Source organism: Phyllostomus hastatus, unplaced genomic scaffold (genome assembly GCF_019186645.2).
Source record: "Phyllostomus hastatus isolate PE091 unplaced genomic scaffold, TTU_PhHast_1.1 phas_contig_1, whole genome shotgun sequence".
In the NCBI taxonomy this organism is placed as follows: domain Eukaryota; kingdom Metazoa; phylum Chordata; class Mammalia; order Chiroptera; family Phyllostomidae; genus Phyllostomus; species Phyllostomus hastatus.
Window position 1 is genome coordinate 24296421 of NW_025333498.1, and position 19875 is coordinate 24316295.

Here is a 19875-nt window from a genome sequence, read left to right on the forward strand (position 1 = left end):
GTTGCAGTGCCATGTTATATGTGTGAGTGTGTATGTATAATTTGAAAACTCTTTCTGAATTATTCTTACAAAATTCCTTTTCCACCAACTAGTCATAGAAGAGAAGCCCTGATATAAGTGTATCAATGTCACACTACAAGATGAACACCCCCAAAGCCATTATATTGGGAACCTCATTTTGTACCTGATGATGAATCTCTGAAGGGAACAGTGCATTTTCTGTAGAACATTTTTTCCTATTGGGCAAGAACACCCTAGATCATTGACTGTCATTCTTTCATGTGAATCAACACTAACAGGAGCCTTAAACAAATGGATGCTTATGTCTCATCCCCAGAAACATGAGCTCAGGCAGTTGGTCTGGTTTTGTTCCATGCACTGCCACTTTTTTTCAAAAAGCTTCTTGGCTAATTTTAAATTGTAATCCCAGCTGAGAAACATTTCATAAACTGCTCATTATGAAATGGGAAAACCAAATCTGTGTCATTTTGTTAATATATTATGAAGTCTTGAGATCTAAGCTCACTTAGAATTGTTGGCAAGGAAATTGTAGAAATGAATAGATAATATATTGACTTTTTATAGTGACAATAGAGTATTAGGGGCTTAAGTACACAAATCTGTTATCTTCAGATTGTAAAAAGTAAGAAATTTGGTAAACAGAAAAGAAATGAGAATACTTTGAATGAAAAATACTATACCCCAAGGAAAAGATGGAAAAGTATACAATGCAAAGGGAAGAAACTAAAATGAAAACCAAAACAAAACAAAACAAATAACAACAGCAGGTAGATGGGAGGGAGAAAGGATGCACGAGTTAAAATGTTGGTCAATTTTTTATTAATTTTTATGACTTTCCACTGCCCAATACCATATCTAGGTTTTTGGCCAATATTAAAACTAGATATTCAGTACAGTCCTCTTAATTAATTTCCATTCAATGAAAAATTTTAAAGATGGATTATTATATTTCATATGTATTCTTTACATTTATTTTTTCTGATAGATCATTTTTACATTATAGAAATTTACCTTTCAATGGCATTTTAAAGATAGAAACAAAGACAGAACAATTAAATACAAAAACAAAAGCAAAATCTTTATTCTTTTGGCTTGATTGTAATGTGGTTTACCGTTCTTTATGGTAATAGCATTTTCCTGCATGCATTTCACCAACACACTACAAGTCAATAGCTTTAGTATAAAGAATCTACATTTAATGTTGCTTGTGAAAGAAACACAAAATGTTTTGCTGTAACTGGTAAAATAATTTCACTACCTGGTCCTGTGGAGGGAAAAAAAGCTTGGATCTCATTTCATATCTGATAGAGTTCTAATGCCATGTGGGTCAATAAGAATAAAATCTATCTGTATAAACAAACACTGGAAAAGACTGATGACTTAGCAATATAAAGACTAGGTGGAAACATCTGATTCAAGCAATGCCAAGAATATCAACTGATCTTTTCTTAAGCCTTTTGATGATAAGGCATTACTATTTGAAGCAAATAAACATTGGACTCAGTCTGATATTTGTTTCACATTGAATTGTGTGCAAAGTTTACAGTACTAATAAAAAAGCAGAAATCTACACTGCATCTTAGTCTTTGTTATTTTGTGAAGTGCTTTAATTTAAAAGTGCTAGGAACAGAAACTAACAATAGTGACTGTGACATCAACCTGAAGATACTTTTAATTTCTTATTTTATGTACAAAAGGTTGAAAACAAAATAAAATGGACTTTTTACAGTATTTATAGTTTCTTAGAAAACTCTAACCATATATTTTTAACATTTAAGCGGCTTGCAACATGTTTCTACAGTTGGGCTTTTTAACCATAGAGTGTTCAGTCAAGACTGGAAGAATAAAAAGCAAGAAGCTCTTCTTTGCTGCAACCTATTGCTTCATGGCGTGAAGAATGAGGTCTGGGTAGAACAACCAGTTTCACTTTACCACTGACATATGGCTTCCCATATTCGACTTCTGAACAGTGGCAGGAGTAAGATACAGCAGCATAGGTGAGATAAACATGCAGCAGTGACAGCTTCAAACTATAATGGAACCAATTGCATCATATTACCTGGCAAAAGCTTGCAAACTATACTTACTGTGGTACATATTTGATGCAATAAATACTGTGCTTAAGTCATCATTTTTGTTTGCTCAAACATGCACCACTGGGTAAAATTACTATTTACAAAGCAGACTTTTATTTTTTAAATTGACATATACTATGTCAACCTTACCAGGAGCAGAAAATGGCTAAACAATACTGCAGGAAAAAGCAGAATCAACTTTATAAAGTGATGGTGGGAAATGCTTTTTGGTCAATTCAGGTTCTTAGAAACAACTGATAGAATATTTTTATTGTATGCCAAAGGACACTTATCAAAAATGTTATAGTCATGCTGCTGGGACTCTGAATGATTATGTAATGGTGCATGTGTATACATATATATGTACATATATGCATACATACATATATACATATATACATGTACATATAATGAATTATGTAAAAATAAAACAATTCTTTAATGCTTGTGAATTATATGGAACATTTACAGGCACATTAAAATTCTTCTGGATGAGACATTTTAAAAACATGAATAGCTATTTAAGCACCTCAAAAATCTAAAAACATCCTGAAACAAGAAGTAAACTCTTTCCTTTTGTGATGTGATTTTTTTCATGTGTGAATGAGAAGTGCAGCATGCCTTCATTTAAAATATATCCTCATACAATAGAGAAATGTAAAGATTCCCTACCTTTAATCCCTCTCCCCAAACGTAAACCCGTTTACAAAAATAGTCACATATAATAGTAAACAACCTGTGAATTAAAAAAAAAAGGGATAAATTCACAGCATACATTTTGTAAAAATATGGCAGGTGTGGCAGTTAAACATAAACGGTGACAATCACTATTATCAAGTGTCACGTGTTGAATTTACATAAAATTTAACTTCCCTCCCTCCTTTAAATTGGTTCCTATAGTCTGAGTAGCCATTACATCTCTGCTCTTCAGCAGTGTCAGCTGGTTGTGAAACAGAAACCTCCTGTCAATGCTGATTTTCTGGTTTATTGAGTCCCAGTTTGCTGACCAGAGGTCCCTGTCTTGTTATAGGCACTGACCTTAAGTATACATTTGTAAAAACAGTCAGTTTGGCATAGACCTCCTGTGGGAGTCCTGTTGACACTAACACATCACCATCACAGGCTGTAAACAATTGATCACAAAATGAAATATTCTTTGTTTCTTTTTTTTACTTTTTCCTTTCCCTGATATCTTTCCCTTTGTCTTCCTTTTCTGATTTGTCTTTTTCAAATTTTTCTTTTTCTGGTTTGGTCACACTATCATATGAAGGTGGAGAAGTGGTGGAAGGTGTCATATCAGTTTTCTCTGGAGTTGAATTCTCATTTAGTTTATCACTAAGGATATCTTCTTTGATAGGCGTTCCATCACCTTCTTTGTCTTTGTCTTTGTCTTTCTTATATATAGACGAAACCTTTTTAACTTTTTGCTTCAAGAGGTAGCGTCTATAAGCCCTCTGGATGACGGTAGCAGACACCTCCTCTTGTTTGCGTTTCAAAGTGGTTGTGATGGGCTCGTAGGAGACTTTGGATGGGTTTGATGCCATGAACCGCTCTTCCATCTGTATTCGAAGGGCATCCATCTCTCCGCTCTCACCCAAAACACGCTTTGTAAAGGCAAATAAAATGTCAAGGCAGTGGATCCGGTCTCCACTGACCATGGGCAGATCCATGGCAATGAGCTGGACTTTGTTTGGTTTTGCTATGAGAAGTGGAGGATCCAGGGCATCTGCAAAATCAGAGAGCTTGGAGAACTCTATAAACTGGGTGGCATCAGGATCAAACTTCTCCCACACCTCATAGAACATCTCAAAGTCATCCTCACTCAGGGGCTCTGCACTCTCTTCAGTAGCAACACTGAAGTTCTCCAGGATGACAGCGATGTACATGTTCACCACGACCAGAAATGAGATGATGATGTAACTGACAAAAAGAAAATCCCAACAGATGGGTTCCCACAGTCTCCTTTAACTGAGCTACCAGGGTGATCTTTTTCAGGGTCACAGTCCGGAGGTCCACTATTAAGAATAGGCGCTAGCAATCCGTCCCAGCCAGCAGAGGTGGTAATCTGGAACAGGCAGATCATGCTGTTGCCAAAGGTTTCAAAGTTGAACATGTCATCAATTCCAACTTCCCTCTTAACATAGGCAAAGTTGGACATTCCGAAGATGGCGTAGATGAACATGACCAGGAAGAGCAGGAGGCCGATGTTAAACAACGCAGGGAGGGACATCATCAGAGCAAAGAGCAGCGTGCGGATGCCCTTCGCCCCTTTGATCAGCCGTAGGATTCGGCCAATCCTGGCAAGACGGATCACTCGGAACAGGGTAGGGGACACGAAATATTTTTCTATCAGCTCAGCCAGAAACATACCTGTGGAAAACCAAGAGATAACAACAAAAATAGTATTATATTTAGCAGCAGCAAATGAAAATTTACATTGCTAAGATAAACATTAGCTAGTTTTACAAATAGAAGCATGAGAATTAGGTATGTGCATACATTTACACACACACATATATACACTAACCACCTGCAATATCTGTTCAGCAAAATAAAACCGGTTGGTTTGGTGTCTAATGTTAAAATCTCTTTACTAACCAAAGGTAATTACAGCCATTTTTCCTAGTTCAAGGAAAAACATCTATTTAAAGAAATACTCAACCACTGACAGTCTAAAATTGTAACAAAATATATGGCTGTCAAACACAGAAATGGAGTTATATTTCTAAAATAGTAGTTCTGGTATTTGCATAAGAACTAATGGATAAAGCATGTGATTTTGGATCAGGAATATGAGAATTCTTATTCTTCTGAGATGGTTGTGACCCATTTTATTGGAGAGGTGGTAGAAGTCTGTACGGGGGAGAATCTGGGTTTTGGAAACATACTTGGGACTGAATCCTGGCCCTTGGTTTTGACTTTATGTGTCACGAACTGGTGATAATCTATCTCTCTCTTTCTTTCTTCTTTTCTTTCTTCCATTCTTTCTTCTATTCTTTCTTTCTTTCTTTCTTTCTTTCTTTCTTTCTTTCTTTCTTTCTGACTTAATATTTACTAAACCTTTGTGCTAAGCACAGTACTAAGTACATTTACTTAAATAATCTCATTTAATCAACATTTTATAGAAATATCTCTTAGAAAACCAGGGATTGGAGAAATGAGGTAACCTGCCATTAGTTACAGAGCTGGTAAATAGTAGAAATAGGCCAGCCCCAGGGCAGGTCTTATCCTTTACTCATTATATTACTATTACACAGCACTTTTGTGAGAATTATATGAAATGGGACATTTCTTTAAAGTTCTATTTTACCAAAGAAAGTATGTAAATAATGCGATGCTATTCTTCTCTCCACATGTATATTCTTATTTCATAAAAGAAATAAACTTGTCTTAAATGCCTTATAATATATTTCTAGCACTTCATTTAATATTCTGCACATAAATAATATGTATTGAAGATAATAGATCTGTTTTGAATTTCTGAATAAATGTCTACTTCTGAAGAATATTACAGACAACAGAAAACTATCTTAACTCAAAGATATATGCATGTGATTATATATAAACACACATGTGCACTATTCTAATTATCAGGGAGATCTTATTTATGGACTTACTTATAGACTACTTCTGATGATTTACATGTGTCTGCATGTATGAATTGTTTATTCAAACCAATACTTGTCTATACAACAGCAATATGACTATTATGCCAAAGTTGCAGTTACTCTCTTCTAAAATAAGATGAGATGATAAATGAAAGCTGAAAAATATAAATTATTTTTTCACACATAAGTTCACATTCGGCATGCAATTAAAGAAATGATAAGCTAAAGAATGGACTGTTAGACTTTTATTTGAAATTTCTGGATGAACAAGAAGGATTGGTGAGAACCATTTTCAAAGTTTTAAAATACAAATTTTCATTACTAACTTCCTTAAACCAAGTAAAAGTACCTCTCCTTACCTACAATGGATAGAATGACCACCACAAAATCAAAAATATTCCACCCAATGGTGAAATAGTAATAACGAAGAGAGATTAGTTTCAGCACACATTCTCCAGTGAACAGAACGATAAACACCAGATTAATCCAGTACAGGATGTTTGTCATTTCTTGACTCTGGTCGTCAGTTTCCACCATCATGGTGACCATGTTCAGGCAGATGAGGATCATGATGCTGATGTCAAAGACTTGTTTGGTTACAAAATCAAAGACCATTCCTTGGAATTTGTTCTGGAATAAAGAATATGTAAAACTTCATTTAGAAAGTGGGAAAAAAATCAAGTTCAACTTGTCTGATTTTAATACAGCAACATGAAAATGCAGCCTTATAAAAACACATGTTTATTTTATACTTGGAAAAAGTGGATATGTTGGAATATCCAACTGTTTCCAAATGCATTAGTTTTATTCATACTATTCATGACACAGACTTTTATAAACTGACTTTATGTTAAGAATCACCTATTATGTTCTCAGTGTCCCAAACATCATCATGTGTATGGTGGATCATCAGTAAATATTTGCCACTAAAATAAATCTTTGTTCTCTCCTGTGTAGGTATCAAAATTAACTTTGAATTTTCTGTCATTTTTTCTGTCATTAACCCAGAATTTTCTGTCATTTTTTCTTAGTTTCTGCCTTTGTATTCTCTCTCAAAAGGCACAGCATCTTAAATTCCACCCTAAGGTTTGGCTGAGATAATAATTATAGTTCAAACAAAATGGCATTAGTGGAATACCTGGTGAAAACCAATTAAGTCCTATGTTTTACTTAATGGTATTATACAAAGGTAAATGTCTTCATTTTGATAACTGATCTATGGCTATGAAAGATGTTAAAATAAGAAAAAGCTGGTGAAGATGGGGCAACTCTTCTGTAAGAATAAAATTATCTTTAAAAAGTTATAGTTCACAATTCAGAAATTCCACCTTTGTCCTATTTACTCAGAACCTTATTTCCAACTACCAACTGGCCTCATGTCTTGTTTATGGAATTAGGTCTTCATCTTGTAAACCAGTTCTGCTACCATGTTTTTCTTCCTTTTTTGCTGGTGTCTGCTTTCCCAGATGAGCATGCTCATAGGTCTGGATTCTCTATACTGGAACCGACCTCACCACCTGTGTGTTATATTTTGCCTTTTTTTTTCCTCTGAGTACATACATATCTAGCCTGCTGGATTGAACTTAATGAATCCATCCAATTCCAGTTCCAAACTCTTCCTTCTTACTTCTTGTTTACTATAGTTTGCTTTACCAAGTCTGGTTATATTCCTTTTATTTCTAACTTTCTGATATTTTCTACCACTGTTCTATCATATCATTGTACCTTGTTTATCTGTCTTCTCTGTTTAAAACAGACTTCTGCCACCTGTTCTCTGTCTGGTGAATTCTATCTCAGATTTCAGTTTTAAGCACTCTGTGCTCTCAGAAAATGTGCTTGCAAATATGACATTGTATGGCCAAAGATTTGCTCTTATTTAACTTAAATTTTTTACTTTTTGGAGGCTCTGCAAGGACAGAGCAATGCCATTTTTCTCTCAGATGCAGCACCTAGCATGTGGTAGGTTCAAATTTGCTTAAAATCAGAAACTTGGTGTTTATTTTCATGTTAGTATGATCAATGAAAAGCATCTTAGAGCCGGTGCTCATGTAGTTTACCAATGGGTCACCTCCATGTACAACTCTAATCTCCAGTCATTGTTGTCTCCAATTTAAATCCCAGAGTGTAGATTATGCTGGAGGAACCTTGCTGGAAGTACCTATATACCCTTGGAGGCCTCATTTCACCAAATATTTATGTTCTACTACCTTATCTTGATCCTTGGTAATGATGAAAAACCCTTTGTCCCTCAGTTGCTCCCAGGATAGTTTCAGACTTCTCAAAAATTTCCCATCCTCTTGCTCTCTGTTCTTACTTCTTTTTTGAGAACATCAAAGTCAATTGATGTGAAGTAACTCCTCTACTTAATCTTGCATTTGTTATTATCCTAATTTCCACATCTATCTTTTATATATTAGTCCAAATTCATCGAAGGACTCAGTTCCCTTTCCTCTCTAAATCTGACCTTGACTGTCCTTGAGCCATATCCTGTGCATGTGTATTCTATATTTAGTCTTTTTAAAAAATCTCTTTCTCTCCAGAAGTTCTGCTTTGCTTCAATCTTAAACTCTCAATCTTAAAAAAATTTATTTTACTGCTTCTTTTAAATATTCATTCTCTTTCAGAAACTCCCACCTCCTTTCGATTGTCAAATTCTGTAAACTAGCATCTCCAGTTTTCTCTCCACTCATGTGTCTACTTCATGTCCTGCATGATGCTGCTATTCATTAAGTTATGTAAGGCAGAAACTCCTAAGTCACATTTCTTGCATTCTTCTTCACTTCTCTTATTCATTGTGTAGACAAGCCTTTTAATTTAACTGATGTGATAGCTCACAAATCCATCCACTTTTATTCATCTCCACAGCACTCTGATTTGGACTACCTGTTACCTCTGAGACAGCTCGAAAACCAGTCCACATGCAAAACCACTGCCTCTGCTAATACTGGTTGAGTGATTTTTCCAAAGTCAAACTGATCAGGTCTCCTTCAATGGTTTTCCATTGCTCTAAGGACAAAAAAAAATCTTGAACATGCCCTATGAAGCCCAGTAAAGTATGGTTCATTCTAATCTTGTCATTCTCAACACATCTCAAGGGAATACTTGTTCTTTACGCTCCAGCCCTACTGGCCTTCCTACTTCTGGGCCTTCACATATGCATTCTCCTTCTCCTAAAGGGCCTTTCTCTTTCCAGTTTGCCTATTGACACCTTCTCATTTTTCTTCAATCCTCAGCTCATGCATCACTTCAGTGAATCTTTCTCTAACTTCTCTACTAGTCAACTCCCCCCCCGCCCCCGCCCTTACCAGCTCACAGCCAAGTATATTCTTTCTTGGATATTTCTATTGGTGTGACTATTCAATTACTACTTGATGCACCAAATTGACTATATGCTATTTAGTATTAAATTCCAAATGCTTAACATACTACATTCTTTTAAAAAAGATTTTATTATTTTTAAGGAAAGTGGAAGGGAAAGAGAAAGAGAAGGAGAGAGACATTGACATATGAGAGAATCATCGATTGGTTGCCTTGCATGCATCCCCATCCAGGGAGGTGTACTGCAACCCAGCATGTACCCCAATCAGGAATCAAACCAGTGATGCCCCTCAGTTTGCAGGATGATGCCCAACCCACTGAGCCACACCAGTCAGGGCTTAACATAGTACACATTTAGTGAATGACCAAATAAGATGAATTTTACTATATGGTTTCCTAATTTGCCAAATTATCACTAATGATGTTATAGCTAAATGCACTGATCTTTTCACATACATCACTGTCCCTATCCAGGTAAATCTATATTCCAAATGATGTAAACAGCCTCTTTTTTTTAATTTCCTCAATCTTATCTCTATTTAAATTGCCTTATTAATCAATGTCTTCCTTCATTGATTGACCTCTTCCTAGAATAGTGAAGTACCCAAGTGTCATGCTCAGCACTTTTTTTTTGTCTAATTATAGGCAAAATAAGTGTTTTGACAACTGTTTTGAGTAGTGGGGAAAAAGTCTCAGTAGGTATATTACATCAAATGGAGAGTATTTTGAAGGTGACTGAGGTTTAAACATGTAAGAATAAATAGACTATTATTTATAAATAAATTCTGGCTTTTTCGGTTCCGCCTTGTATATGGACATGTTTTCTTCTCCATATTATTAGAAGGTCCTCAATGATATCAAGCCTATATAATACTATTGGTATCTAAGTCTGACATTTTTATTTTTATATATTTTGTAAGTCTGTATATAAAATATGTATTTATATATATTGCATATATAAAAACATATACTTAGGCTATCTTGTATAGCTAGTCACATTGCTAAGATAAGCTTTGTTTTGCAAATTCACAAAAACTAGTGTTTAACAACTTGAGCTGTGAGAGTGATAGATAGCACAGCTTTCACTGGCAATGAGAGTGTTATGCTTACAGCAGGTCGAGGTATGGGTTTTTGCGGTTTCTTCGAACCCAGCTTTTTCATTGCATTATAGTATTTCTTCTGTTCTTCTGTCATAAAAATGTCTTGACCTCCAAAGTAAAGAAATAAAAATAAAACTTGTTAAAATCATGTCATTTGCTAGCTATACAATCCATCTTAATAATTGTGTAAAAATTGGCCCCACATTCTATACTAATGTTGCTAATTTATATCTGTATTTATAGAGATTCAATACATAAGTTATGCCATATTAGTCAGTCAGGTTTTTATACTGGATATATTAATATATGTTATCTTAATTAAAATTACTTAAAAACTTATAGCTAATTAAGTCTCTCAAAATAGTTTATGAATTTTTTTTTCATTTTGGTGACTATATTTTGGAGCCAAAAGGAAACAATATGACATGGTTATTTCAAATTTTAGAGCAAAGATGAAGTTTTAGTATACTTATCTTCTTTTTCTGTTGGTTGAAGTTATCTATGATGACACCAATGAAAAGATTTAGAGTAAAGAATGAACCAAAAATAATAAAGATGACAAAATAAAGATACATGTACAGATTGTCTTCATACTTGGGTTGCAATTCTACCTACAAAATATAAAGAATGATAGCTATTAAACCTAATACTTGTTTCATAAAAAAGAATCAATGAATTTTCAATTCTCAAAGCATATCTCAATCACTGGCAGTAAAATTACTTTCACACAATACATGCCTAAATTAGTGATTTTCAATGTTTTTCATCTCAAGGAGCATATTAACTAGCTACTACAATTCTGCAGCACATATCCAGAATATATTTTTTGCTAATCTGACAAAAAGCCGGTACAATTTTGATTCATTCACACTGAATGGCTATTATTGTATTGGTTGTTGTTGTTCTTTTAATTTGACAATCTAAGGGGAAAGATGTTTAGTAAGGGAATAATGACTAGTTAGGTATTGCATGCTTTAAAAAATCTTGTGGCACATCAGTAAAAAATCATTGGCCTAGATTATGACTGTGCTTTATAAGTAAAGACCCCAATAAGGTATGCAAAGTAAGAATTTCCTCCTCCCAAAAAAGAGATGTTATGTTAAAACCTTTAACATTCTCCCTGACTCAGTTTCCTCATCTGTAAAGTGGAAATAATAAAACCTAAACCTCATATGGTAGTTGGAAGGTTAAATATATTAGCAATATATATAAACTACTTAAAATGGTGCTTGGCTAATGGTAATAAAATAACTAAGCATAAACATTTTATTTCTATTACACATTTCTTTTGATAGGCATGTGTGGATATAGGTATAGGTACATCAGTAGGATCTTCTCATTTTGAATGAGTCTGTTGATTCATCCTACCAAGTAGCCCTTCAGCACTGGTTCTGTATGATACATTCTTTTGCCCAGGACACTTTTGATCCAAAAAAAGGTGTGATATTTGGTTTGTGCTTTGGCTGTAATCTATAGTTCAGGTCTCACAGGATATTGTCCTCCCAACACAGGTAACCAACCAGTCACAGGAGATAATGGATGCAGATAATGTCCTACTGTGTCGTGAAATCACTTTAAAAGGTAATGGCCAACATAATATTATTTTCCAATGAAACTGAGTAAAATAGGAAATGCCAGAACACTTCAAAAGGTCCATTTTTTATGAGACTTTCATTTATGTGCATGTGTAGTAGAAAGTAATTTAAATGATCTTTAAAAAATGTTTAATTAAATATTATATATATATATATAAATGTACAGCATATACATGTAAAATGTAATAAATTGTTATAAAGTGAATTTCACAACCCAGGACATTGTCAGGACCTCAGAAACCCTTGGTGTATCCTTCCCAAACATAAATTCTACCATCCCTGTTAGAGGAAATCATTATCTTGACTTTTTTTTTAAAAGTTACATAGAATGTTTATTTATATCACCCTACCATTGTTTGTTCTTTTTAAAATTACATTATTGTTGTTCAATTACAGTTGTCTTAATTTTCTCCTCACCACTCCCTCCTACCCCAGCCAAACCTCCCTCCCTCCCTTGCTTCTACCCTCCCCCTTGGTTTTGTCCATGTGTCCTTTACAGTAGTTCCTGAAAACCCTTCTCCCCACTGTCCCCTCTCCCCTGCCAGCTATTGTTAGATTGTTCTTAATTTCAATGTCTCTTGTTATATTTTGTTTGCTTTTTTTCTTTTGTTGATTATTTTCCAGTTAAAGGTGAGATCATATGGTATTTGTTTCTCAGTGCCTGGCTTATTTCACTTAGCATAATGCTCTCCAGTTCCATCTATGCTATCGCAAAGGGTAGGAGCTCCTTTTTTCTCTTTGCTGCATAGAATTCCATTGTGTAAATGTACCATAGTTTTTTGATCCACTCACTTACTGATGGGGACTTGGCTATTGTAAATCGTGCTGCTATGAACACTGGGGTGCATAGGTTCTTTTGGATTGGTGTTTCAGGGTTCTTAGGGTATAATCCCAGCAGTGGAATTGCCAGGTCAAAAGGCAGTTCCATTTTCAGTTTTCTGGGGAAATTCCATACTGTTTTCCACAGTGGCTACACCAGTCTTATCTTGGCTTTTATGGTAATTATTTTCCTGCTTTTTCTTGAGAGTTAACACCTAAGTACCTGTTCATTCTTTTTCCCCCCATTATCACAGAAAGTTCTGTCAGACAGCACTTGTATAGAGTATATGGGTAAAAGTGACTTTTTGGTCTGTGTTCCAAGATTAAAAGCAAGTTTAGTCTAATTCTTTCATCAACCAAAGAGAATCTGGTATAAGACTTTCTTTAGGAGAAAGGCTGGAAGGGTGTCCAGAGATAGTAAATATTTATCATCTTTATTTGATAGACAAGAGCAGCTTGAAATGTTTCCCTGAATTTTGTGCCTCCTAAGTACATATTCTTGAACAATAAAGTTAATTGTGTCTACATGTTACCTAGTAAACACATTTTTATAGCTCTTATATTTTTAAGATTCATCCACATTATTGTGTATATTATATTTATATATAATTTTATCACTGGAGAATATTCAACTATTTGTCCATTTCTACTACTCTTGAGTTGTTTATAGTTTTTTATTTTTTTATTGTTTATGTCATTACATTTGTCCCATTTTTTCACTTATCCCCCCTCCACCTGGCCCACCCCTGTCTCCCACAGTCCATCCCCTCTCCATTGTCCTTGTCCATGGGACATTCATGCATGTTCTTTGACTAATCACTCCCCCTTCCTTCCACCCTTCCCCTCCCTCCTCCCCTCCTGCAGCTGTCAGTCTGTTCCATGTTTCCATGTCTCTGTCTCTATTTTTCTTCTTAGTTTATTTTGTTCACTAGATTCCAGTTATAAGTGAGGTCATATGGTATTTGTCTTTTGCTGACTGGCTTATTTCACTTAGCATAATAGTCTGTTTACAGTTCTTTGTAGTGCAAAAAAAATTATGTATATTCTTGTACATAGATTCTCCTAACCATATGAACAAATTTCTATAGGATATAGATAAAAATGGAATCGCAGGGTTAAAGAACATCTTAGACTTTACTGAATAATGTGATAATTCTTAACTGTTAAATGAATATTTATCCACATTTTCCTCACTAGCAAAGTGTATGGATTTTAGTAGTGTTTTTCCTTGGTAATACTTGGTATTACCAAACATTTTAATATTGCCAATCAGGTAGGTGTGTAGGAGATATCTCATTTTGGCTTAAATTTGCATTTCTCTGTGGATTAATGAGAGTAAAAGTGAGCAACTTTTCATAATTTTAGTGGGCAATTAGATACCATCTTTTGTAAAATGCTTGAATGACAAGGAGTTAGGTAGCAGACAGTGTATGTTAAGTTATTGATATAAAAACTGAAAGTAAGTTGCATGTCATGTAGGTTATTAATAAAAACAGAGAGAGAACTTTAAATGAAGTAATCAGATAGGTAGAAAACTACTTTAGAAAGCAGTAATGAGCCTATTGTGATCAAAGTTCAAACACATGTCCTACTGCTCAATCCGTCAGACCTCTTTGCTTCCGTGGTGAAACAGAGTTGAATATCAACTACATGATAAGGTGATTGCTTAGGGCTAATTGAGATAAATAAGAAAATCCTTAGCATAATGAATGGTAATAAAGAACACATTTTTACTATTATTCAAAAAGCCCTCAAATGTGATTCCTGATAGCACTTACAGATACACTGCAGAGATTTTAGCTCTTGTACTCTCCTTTTTACTAAAATAAGATTAAAAAAAAAACCCTCAGGGATTCTTTTGAGGTAAACCTGGTTGTTGATGTAAGGTGAGTAACATTTTAAGCTTAATTAATATGCTCTGGTGATATATCAGAAATCAATGTCCTTCTTGCCTCATTGTTATATAGTAAGAAAGTAATGGAAATGGCACAAAAAAATTTCACAAGTGCTGAAGTGTATAACGTAGACTGTGAAGTCTCCATTCTTCTACCACAAAAATCTCACTTCCCAGAGGGAAACACTGATAAGTGTTTTGTTTGTTTTTTATTCTGTTTGTGTTTTCCACCATTAGCCAGATCACTTTATTACAAGGTCAAAAACTGAAGCAAACCTAAATGGAGAGAAGAATAAAGTGCCTGTGAGGGCTTCTAATGCACAAAGGACTGTAACTATCGGAGGCAAAACTAAAATGTTTCATTTTGGATTCAGTCAACAAAATTTTAAGTGCCAGGTGTCATGCTTGATACTAGAAAATATGCTAAAGGATTCACACTGAGTAAAGGTAAACACTCAAATCAAATACTCAGTATCTCTGAAAGAAATAATGTAAGGTTGAGTATTATATTTTCATAATATAGATGTACTCTATAAATTGACTCACAGTTTTATTTTATGGAAAATATCACTAATATGAAACACTGTGGAAATACTCCCTGGATGAAATTAAGCAATTTTTCCTCCAAAGTAGACTTACATTTCGTGAATCAACAGCTGCATACATGATATCCATCCATCCCTTAAATGTGGCCTGAAAAAAGGCACATCTTTTAATTTTTTATCCCACAAATTATAATTTTATAAAAGAAATTAAGTATCAGACTCATAGAATGAGATTCATTTAAAACAGCTTAATACAATAAGTTGGAATTAATACCCAAACTCTTTGAGCAAAGTTTTGTAACATATGCTTTGAAACTACTTCAACTTTATGCTCTTCTATAACATCTTTATATACATCTTTAACACCTGTAATTAATTACTGATATAACAATAGCTATCATAAAAGCAATTATTAACAATCTGAGGTATCTACAAGAATGTAACATGAAATTTGTAAAGTAATACCATGGTGTAGTACTAGCATCAAACAAGTTGAAAAATGTGGTGCATTGTTTAATCTTAGTGATTTTTTCCCTATGAATTCTGTTCTAAAAGGTATTATCATTAATAATTAATTATAATGATTTGTTCCTGAAAATGTTGTCACTATTGTTGAATATGTGATTTTGAGGCATTCTATAAGAAGCAGGTTTGTATCTGAAAATAAGCATTATATTCAACTGCAATCTGCTCTTTTAAGTATTTGCTTTTTTGTGTGTGGACATAGTAATCCGGAAAGCAAATGTCTTGTACATTTTTCCAGTTCTTTAGTGCCACAGGATCTTTCCTTCCAATAGTCATATAGTGTTGGTTATTGTGTGGGTGGATCATCTTGGGAAGCAGGTGGACATAAGTTAGGGTGGTAATTGAGAAGTTGAATTAATTGTTATGGATTGATATCAACATTAATAGACTTAATAAAGAAGGTTTTCATTTGTAAGAGAACAGTCTTCCTATCTGGAAGTGTTCAGATGGAAGGAAGGAAGAAAGGAAGGAAGGGAGGAAGGGAGGGAGGGAGGAGGAGGAAGATGGGAATGAGGTAGCAGTCTGTGCAAGAGATGTAAATGTGGGGAGTTTGGGGCAAAGGGGGGAAAGCGGGGGAACCTGTAATAGCATAAGCAACACAAAATAAGGAAAAGAAGTAAAGGTGGGGCATTTTGGTAAGGGTGGTGATTAAGTTTGGGTGGGTGGAGACTTGATGAGGGTATCCATAGTCTGGGCTACCTGAGAAAGAACACAGCAATCTACTACTCTTCACACACACCTTTCCAACCCCACCCTAGCAACTGTGTCTTTACTTTGCTCAGAGTAAGAACGGGGGAAAAACAATGGGAACCCACCTAAAAAGTCACTAACAAAGGACTGGTACTGGGGTCTAAGGCACACTCTGGGAGATTGTAAATTTTGCAGAGCTTTCCATTTTCAACAACGGGAAGGAAACCTAGTTCAGTTCATTTTTAGGAAGAATCTAGGCAGATGGGCTGAAGAAGTATGTGTTTACAAATACGGAGAGAGAATTTTAGATTTTTTAAACTAATACAACAGAGAGCATACTTAAGTGGTTACTTACTACTTGAAGCAGAGAAAGATATCCAAGTCCTACATTATCAAAGTTTACTTTCACATTTTTCCACCTGGCAGTTTGATTGCTTTCTATGAGGGCTTTACATTCGCTGTAGTTGTTGACCACGCTTACATCAAACATTTCTCCAGTGGTGTAGTTAATACAATGGTAAAACTTGCCAGCAAAGAGGTTTACTCCCATGATACTGAATATCAGCCAAAAGATTAGACAAACCAGAAGCACATTCATGATGGATGGAATGGCTCCTAAAAGAGCATTGACAACAACCTAGCATAAACATGAGAGGGAAAAACAGGTGAAAAGTCATCAACAAATTTTACTTATTTTTCCCTATTTTTAAAAAGAATGACAGTCAAATTATAGAAAATACATCTGTTTTTAAGGTTAAATACTGAAAAGAAACTAGTCTCTGGTAGCTCTAATTAACATTTTTAATTATACTTTGCAATAGTATATGATATACTTTATATTGTAGAATGCTTTGTCAAGAGGTAAGGCCACGTGCCTATCCAATTTTTATTGAAGAATGGGACTAATTATAAATGCAAAGACTAATTAGGAGTACAAATGTTGACATGATTACAGAAGTAATATCATCATGTGACTATTATAATTTTTTTTAAAAAAATTCAGGTAAACCATAAAATCTACTATCCAAAATTTGGGAGTAAAAGAGAACGCATTATGATCAATTTCCAGGGTGAATGGGAACACTAATAATAACCACTCGGAGAAAGCAAGTGTAAGGCAGGACTGCCCCAAGCGATGCAGAATAGGGTCACCCTACAAACAAATACTCTGGAGCAAAGAGACTGAAGCACAACAACTGAACACGTGATGAGGAGAAAGAGTTCTGAAGTCAGGCAGTCTAGTTTGTATCACAAATTAGCTGCACCTTTGAGCAGGTTATTTAACTCTTCTGGCCACAAGGATCCTCCTTTTTTGAAACCCCTTCAGAAGAAAATTGGAAAATTTTAAAATGAGAGACTACAGTACTCAGAACATTGGCTTGACTATGAGTATCTATATTTTCATAAAATATTGCATTTTGAGTCTAACGGTTTCACTTGATGGCTTTGCTACTTGAAGCTTTCTCAATCAATCATGGCTTTTAAGGAACTTTTTTGTGCACATTTCTTAATTATTCCTCATGTAAACATTGAGCTAAATATCTTGTTCTATATGAGTACACCTAAACTACATCAGAAATAAACTTTAATCAGTGAATAGATGTGTAAAATATAAGAATGCATTAGCCTTCCTCAAATCTCTTACGGGAAAAGGTACAAGAAAATATATACACACATATGAATAGATGAGTAACAATATTTTATAGCAATAATACCAAATGGGTATTTGACAAAAGGCACAATTCATCTGCCAATTGGCACCTGGATCCTGTCTAGTAAAGTATAATATTTTAATATATTTTCAAGTGAAAGTAACTATTAAAGAACTTATTATATCAGTTACTGTTACAGTCTCAACTCTCTCATAATCCAGAGGTGCTTAGCCTTGAGACTTAATTTTTAAGTTCACTGCAAGGAATGCTCTGCTAATGCAAATGTGAGAAGATAATTAGTTAATGCAGTTATAATATTTCTTTCAAACCTGGATAACAAAGAAATAATACTTGTGTTTTCCAAGATAGTCAAATCTATGGAAGGACTGAGGATTTAGATTTTTATATATTCAAATTGGGTATAGGAAATATGACAATTATTCTAGTACTAAAAGTTTGATCCATTTTTTACAAGAAAAATACTATTTCAAAAACAACATTTTTAAGTTCGTAATGTGAGAAGAATTTAAAGGCAAATGATTCCTTTCCATGCAACTATGTGTACACAAACACAATCTATATACACCATTCATTTCTGGTTGTGTTTGCAGTATTCACAGAATGCCCCAAATAATTACTTTCAAATATCACAAAAAGCATCATTTTTAAAAAGTTCCCTTTTAAATTGCTAAATCCACCATGACATGATATCATCATTTCCTCAGTGCTGAGGTGTGCGGTCTCAGGTTTTGTGCCTCAGGGAGAACACAGGACAGCACAAATTCATCTCTGTTCTTTGCACCACCTCTCTAAATGAGTGTTACATTTCCACAGGTGACCTACTTTTTCAGCCATCTCAGCCTGTGTGTGACAGCTGAAATGCCAGATTTGGACTTTACAAGACTCAAAACATGTCAGTCATATGGAGCAATGAAGCAATGATGAGAAATGATTTGGTGTTTTAAATTACAGTGACTGGGATTTCTTGCACATTTATAAATAGAATTTATGTAATTAATCTTGACTCACATCAGAAATCTACACAATCTGATAGAGATTTCTCACAGAGTGAAAAACCTAGTAAGAAACAATCATTCAGACATTATATTCTGTGAGTGTCCCCAACACTGTCAAGTTTATGGATGTCTGACAAATATTTTTGATTGGCTATGTCAGTAAGAATGTAGAAGACACAAATTCTTCACAGGTGTGTCATTTCTACATACAAAATGTCTGTGTGTTCTTAATTGTAATTTCAACAAACTCAAAAGCATTGGTCTTACCCTCATTCCTTCAAACCGGGACAAGGCTCTCAATGGCCTCAGGGCTCTTAGTGTTCTGAGGGATTTGATGGCACCAAGTTCTGAGTAACCCAAGGCATTTGCAGTTAAGCTGACCAATGAGACCTACAGAAAAAAGCAACACAATTTTTTTTATATACAGACAAAGAAAGCTTACACAATGCAACCTTGCTCTGCACAATAAACCAGTTCTCAAACTTTTGTAAGCATCACAATCACCTGGAGGACTTATGAAAACACAGATGGATCCCTGGCAATCTGATTCAGTAGGTTAGGGATGGGGCCTCATAATTTTCATTTCTTAAAGTTTCCAGGTGAATCTAATGATACTAGTCTGTGAGCCACACTTTTAGAATCACTATTATAAACTTACAAAAAAAAAAGAAGCTATACATGTTCTCTTTACAAGATTCTTGACCAGAACATTTTTGTAAATTAAATGTAAAGCAAGAAAAATAATGACATATATAAGCAATCTTCATCTACAGATCTGTAAAAGTTTATCATTTCTCATGTTATTTACCAGACCTGAAAGGGAAATTAAAACTTGGTGCAAGTACACTAACAACTATACAAAACATTGGTGAGTCTGAACACAAAAACATTCAGAAATTATGATTTCAGTTAAGAATTTCTTTATACTCATATAGTGTTGGCTTAATGCCTTTATTATTACATAGCTATATTAATTACATGATTTTTATTATAAATTTACCAATATATCATAACCAC

General features: G+C 34.5%; 1 protein-coding gene across 1 annotated transcript in view; it reads right to left on the reverse strand.

Annotated features, from left to right (window-relative positions):
• Positions 1-678: 678 nt before the first annotated feature.
• SCN2A (sodium voltage-gated channel alpha subunit 2) overlaps positions 679-19875 on the reverse strand; it is a 94446-nt gene continuing 75249 nt past the window's right edge. Inside the window, 8 exon segments of the mRNA XM_045842778.1 lie at positions 679-4029; positions 4032-4466; positions 6064-6334; positions 10133-10237; positions 10596-10733; positions 15070-15123; positions 16546-16827; positions 19126-19248. Of these exon segments, the coding sequence (XP_045698734.1) occupies positions 3266-4029; positions 4032-4466; positions 6064-6334; positions 10133-10237; positions 10596-10733; positions 15070-15123; positions 16546-16827; positions 19126-19248 (2172 nt within the window). The 3' untranslated portion in view covers positions 679-3265.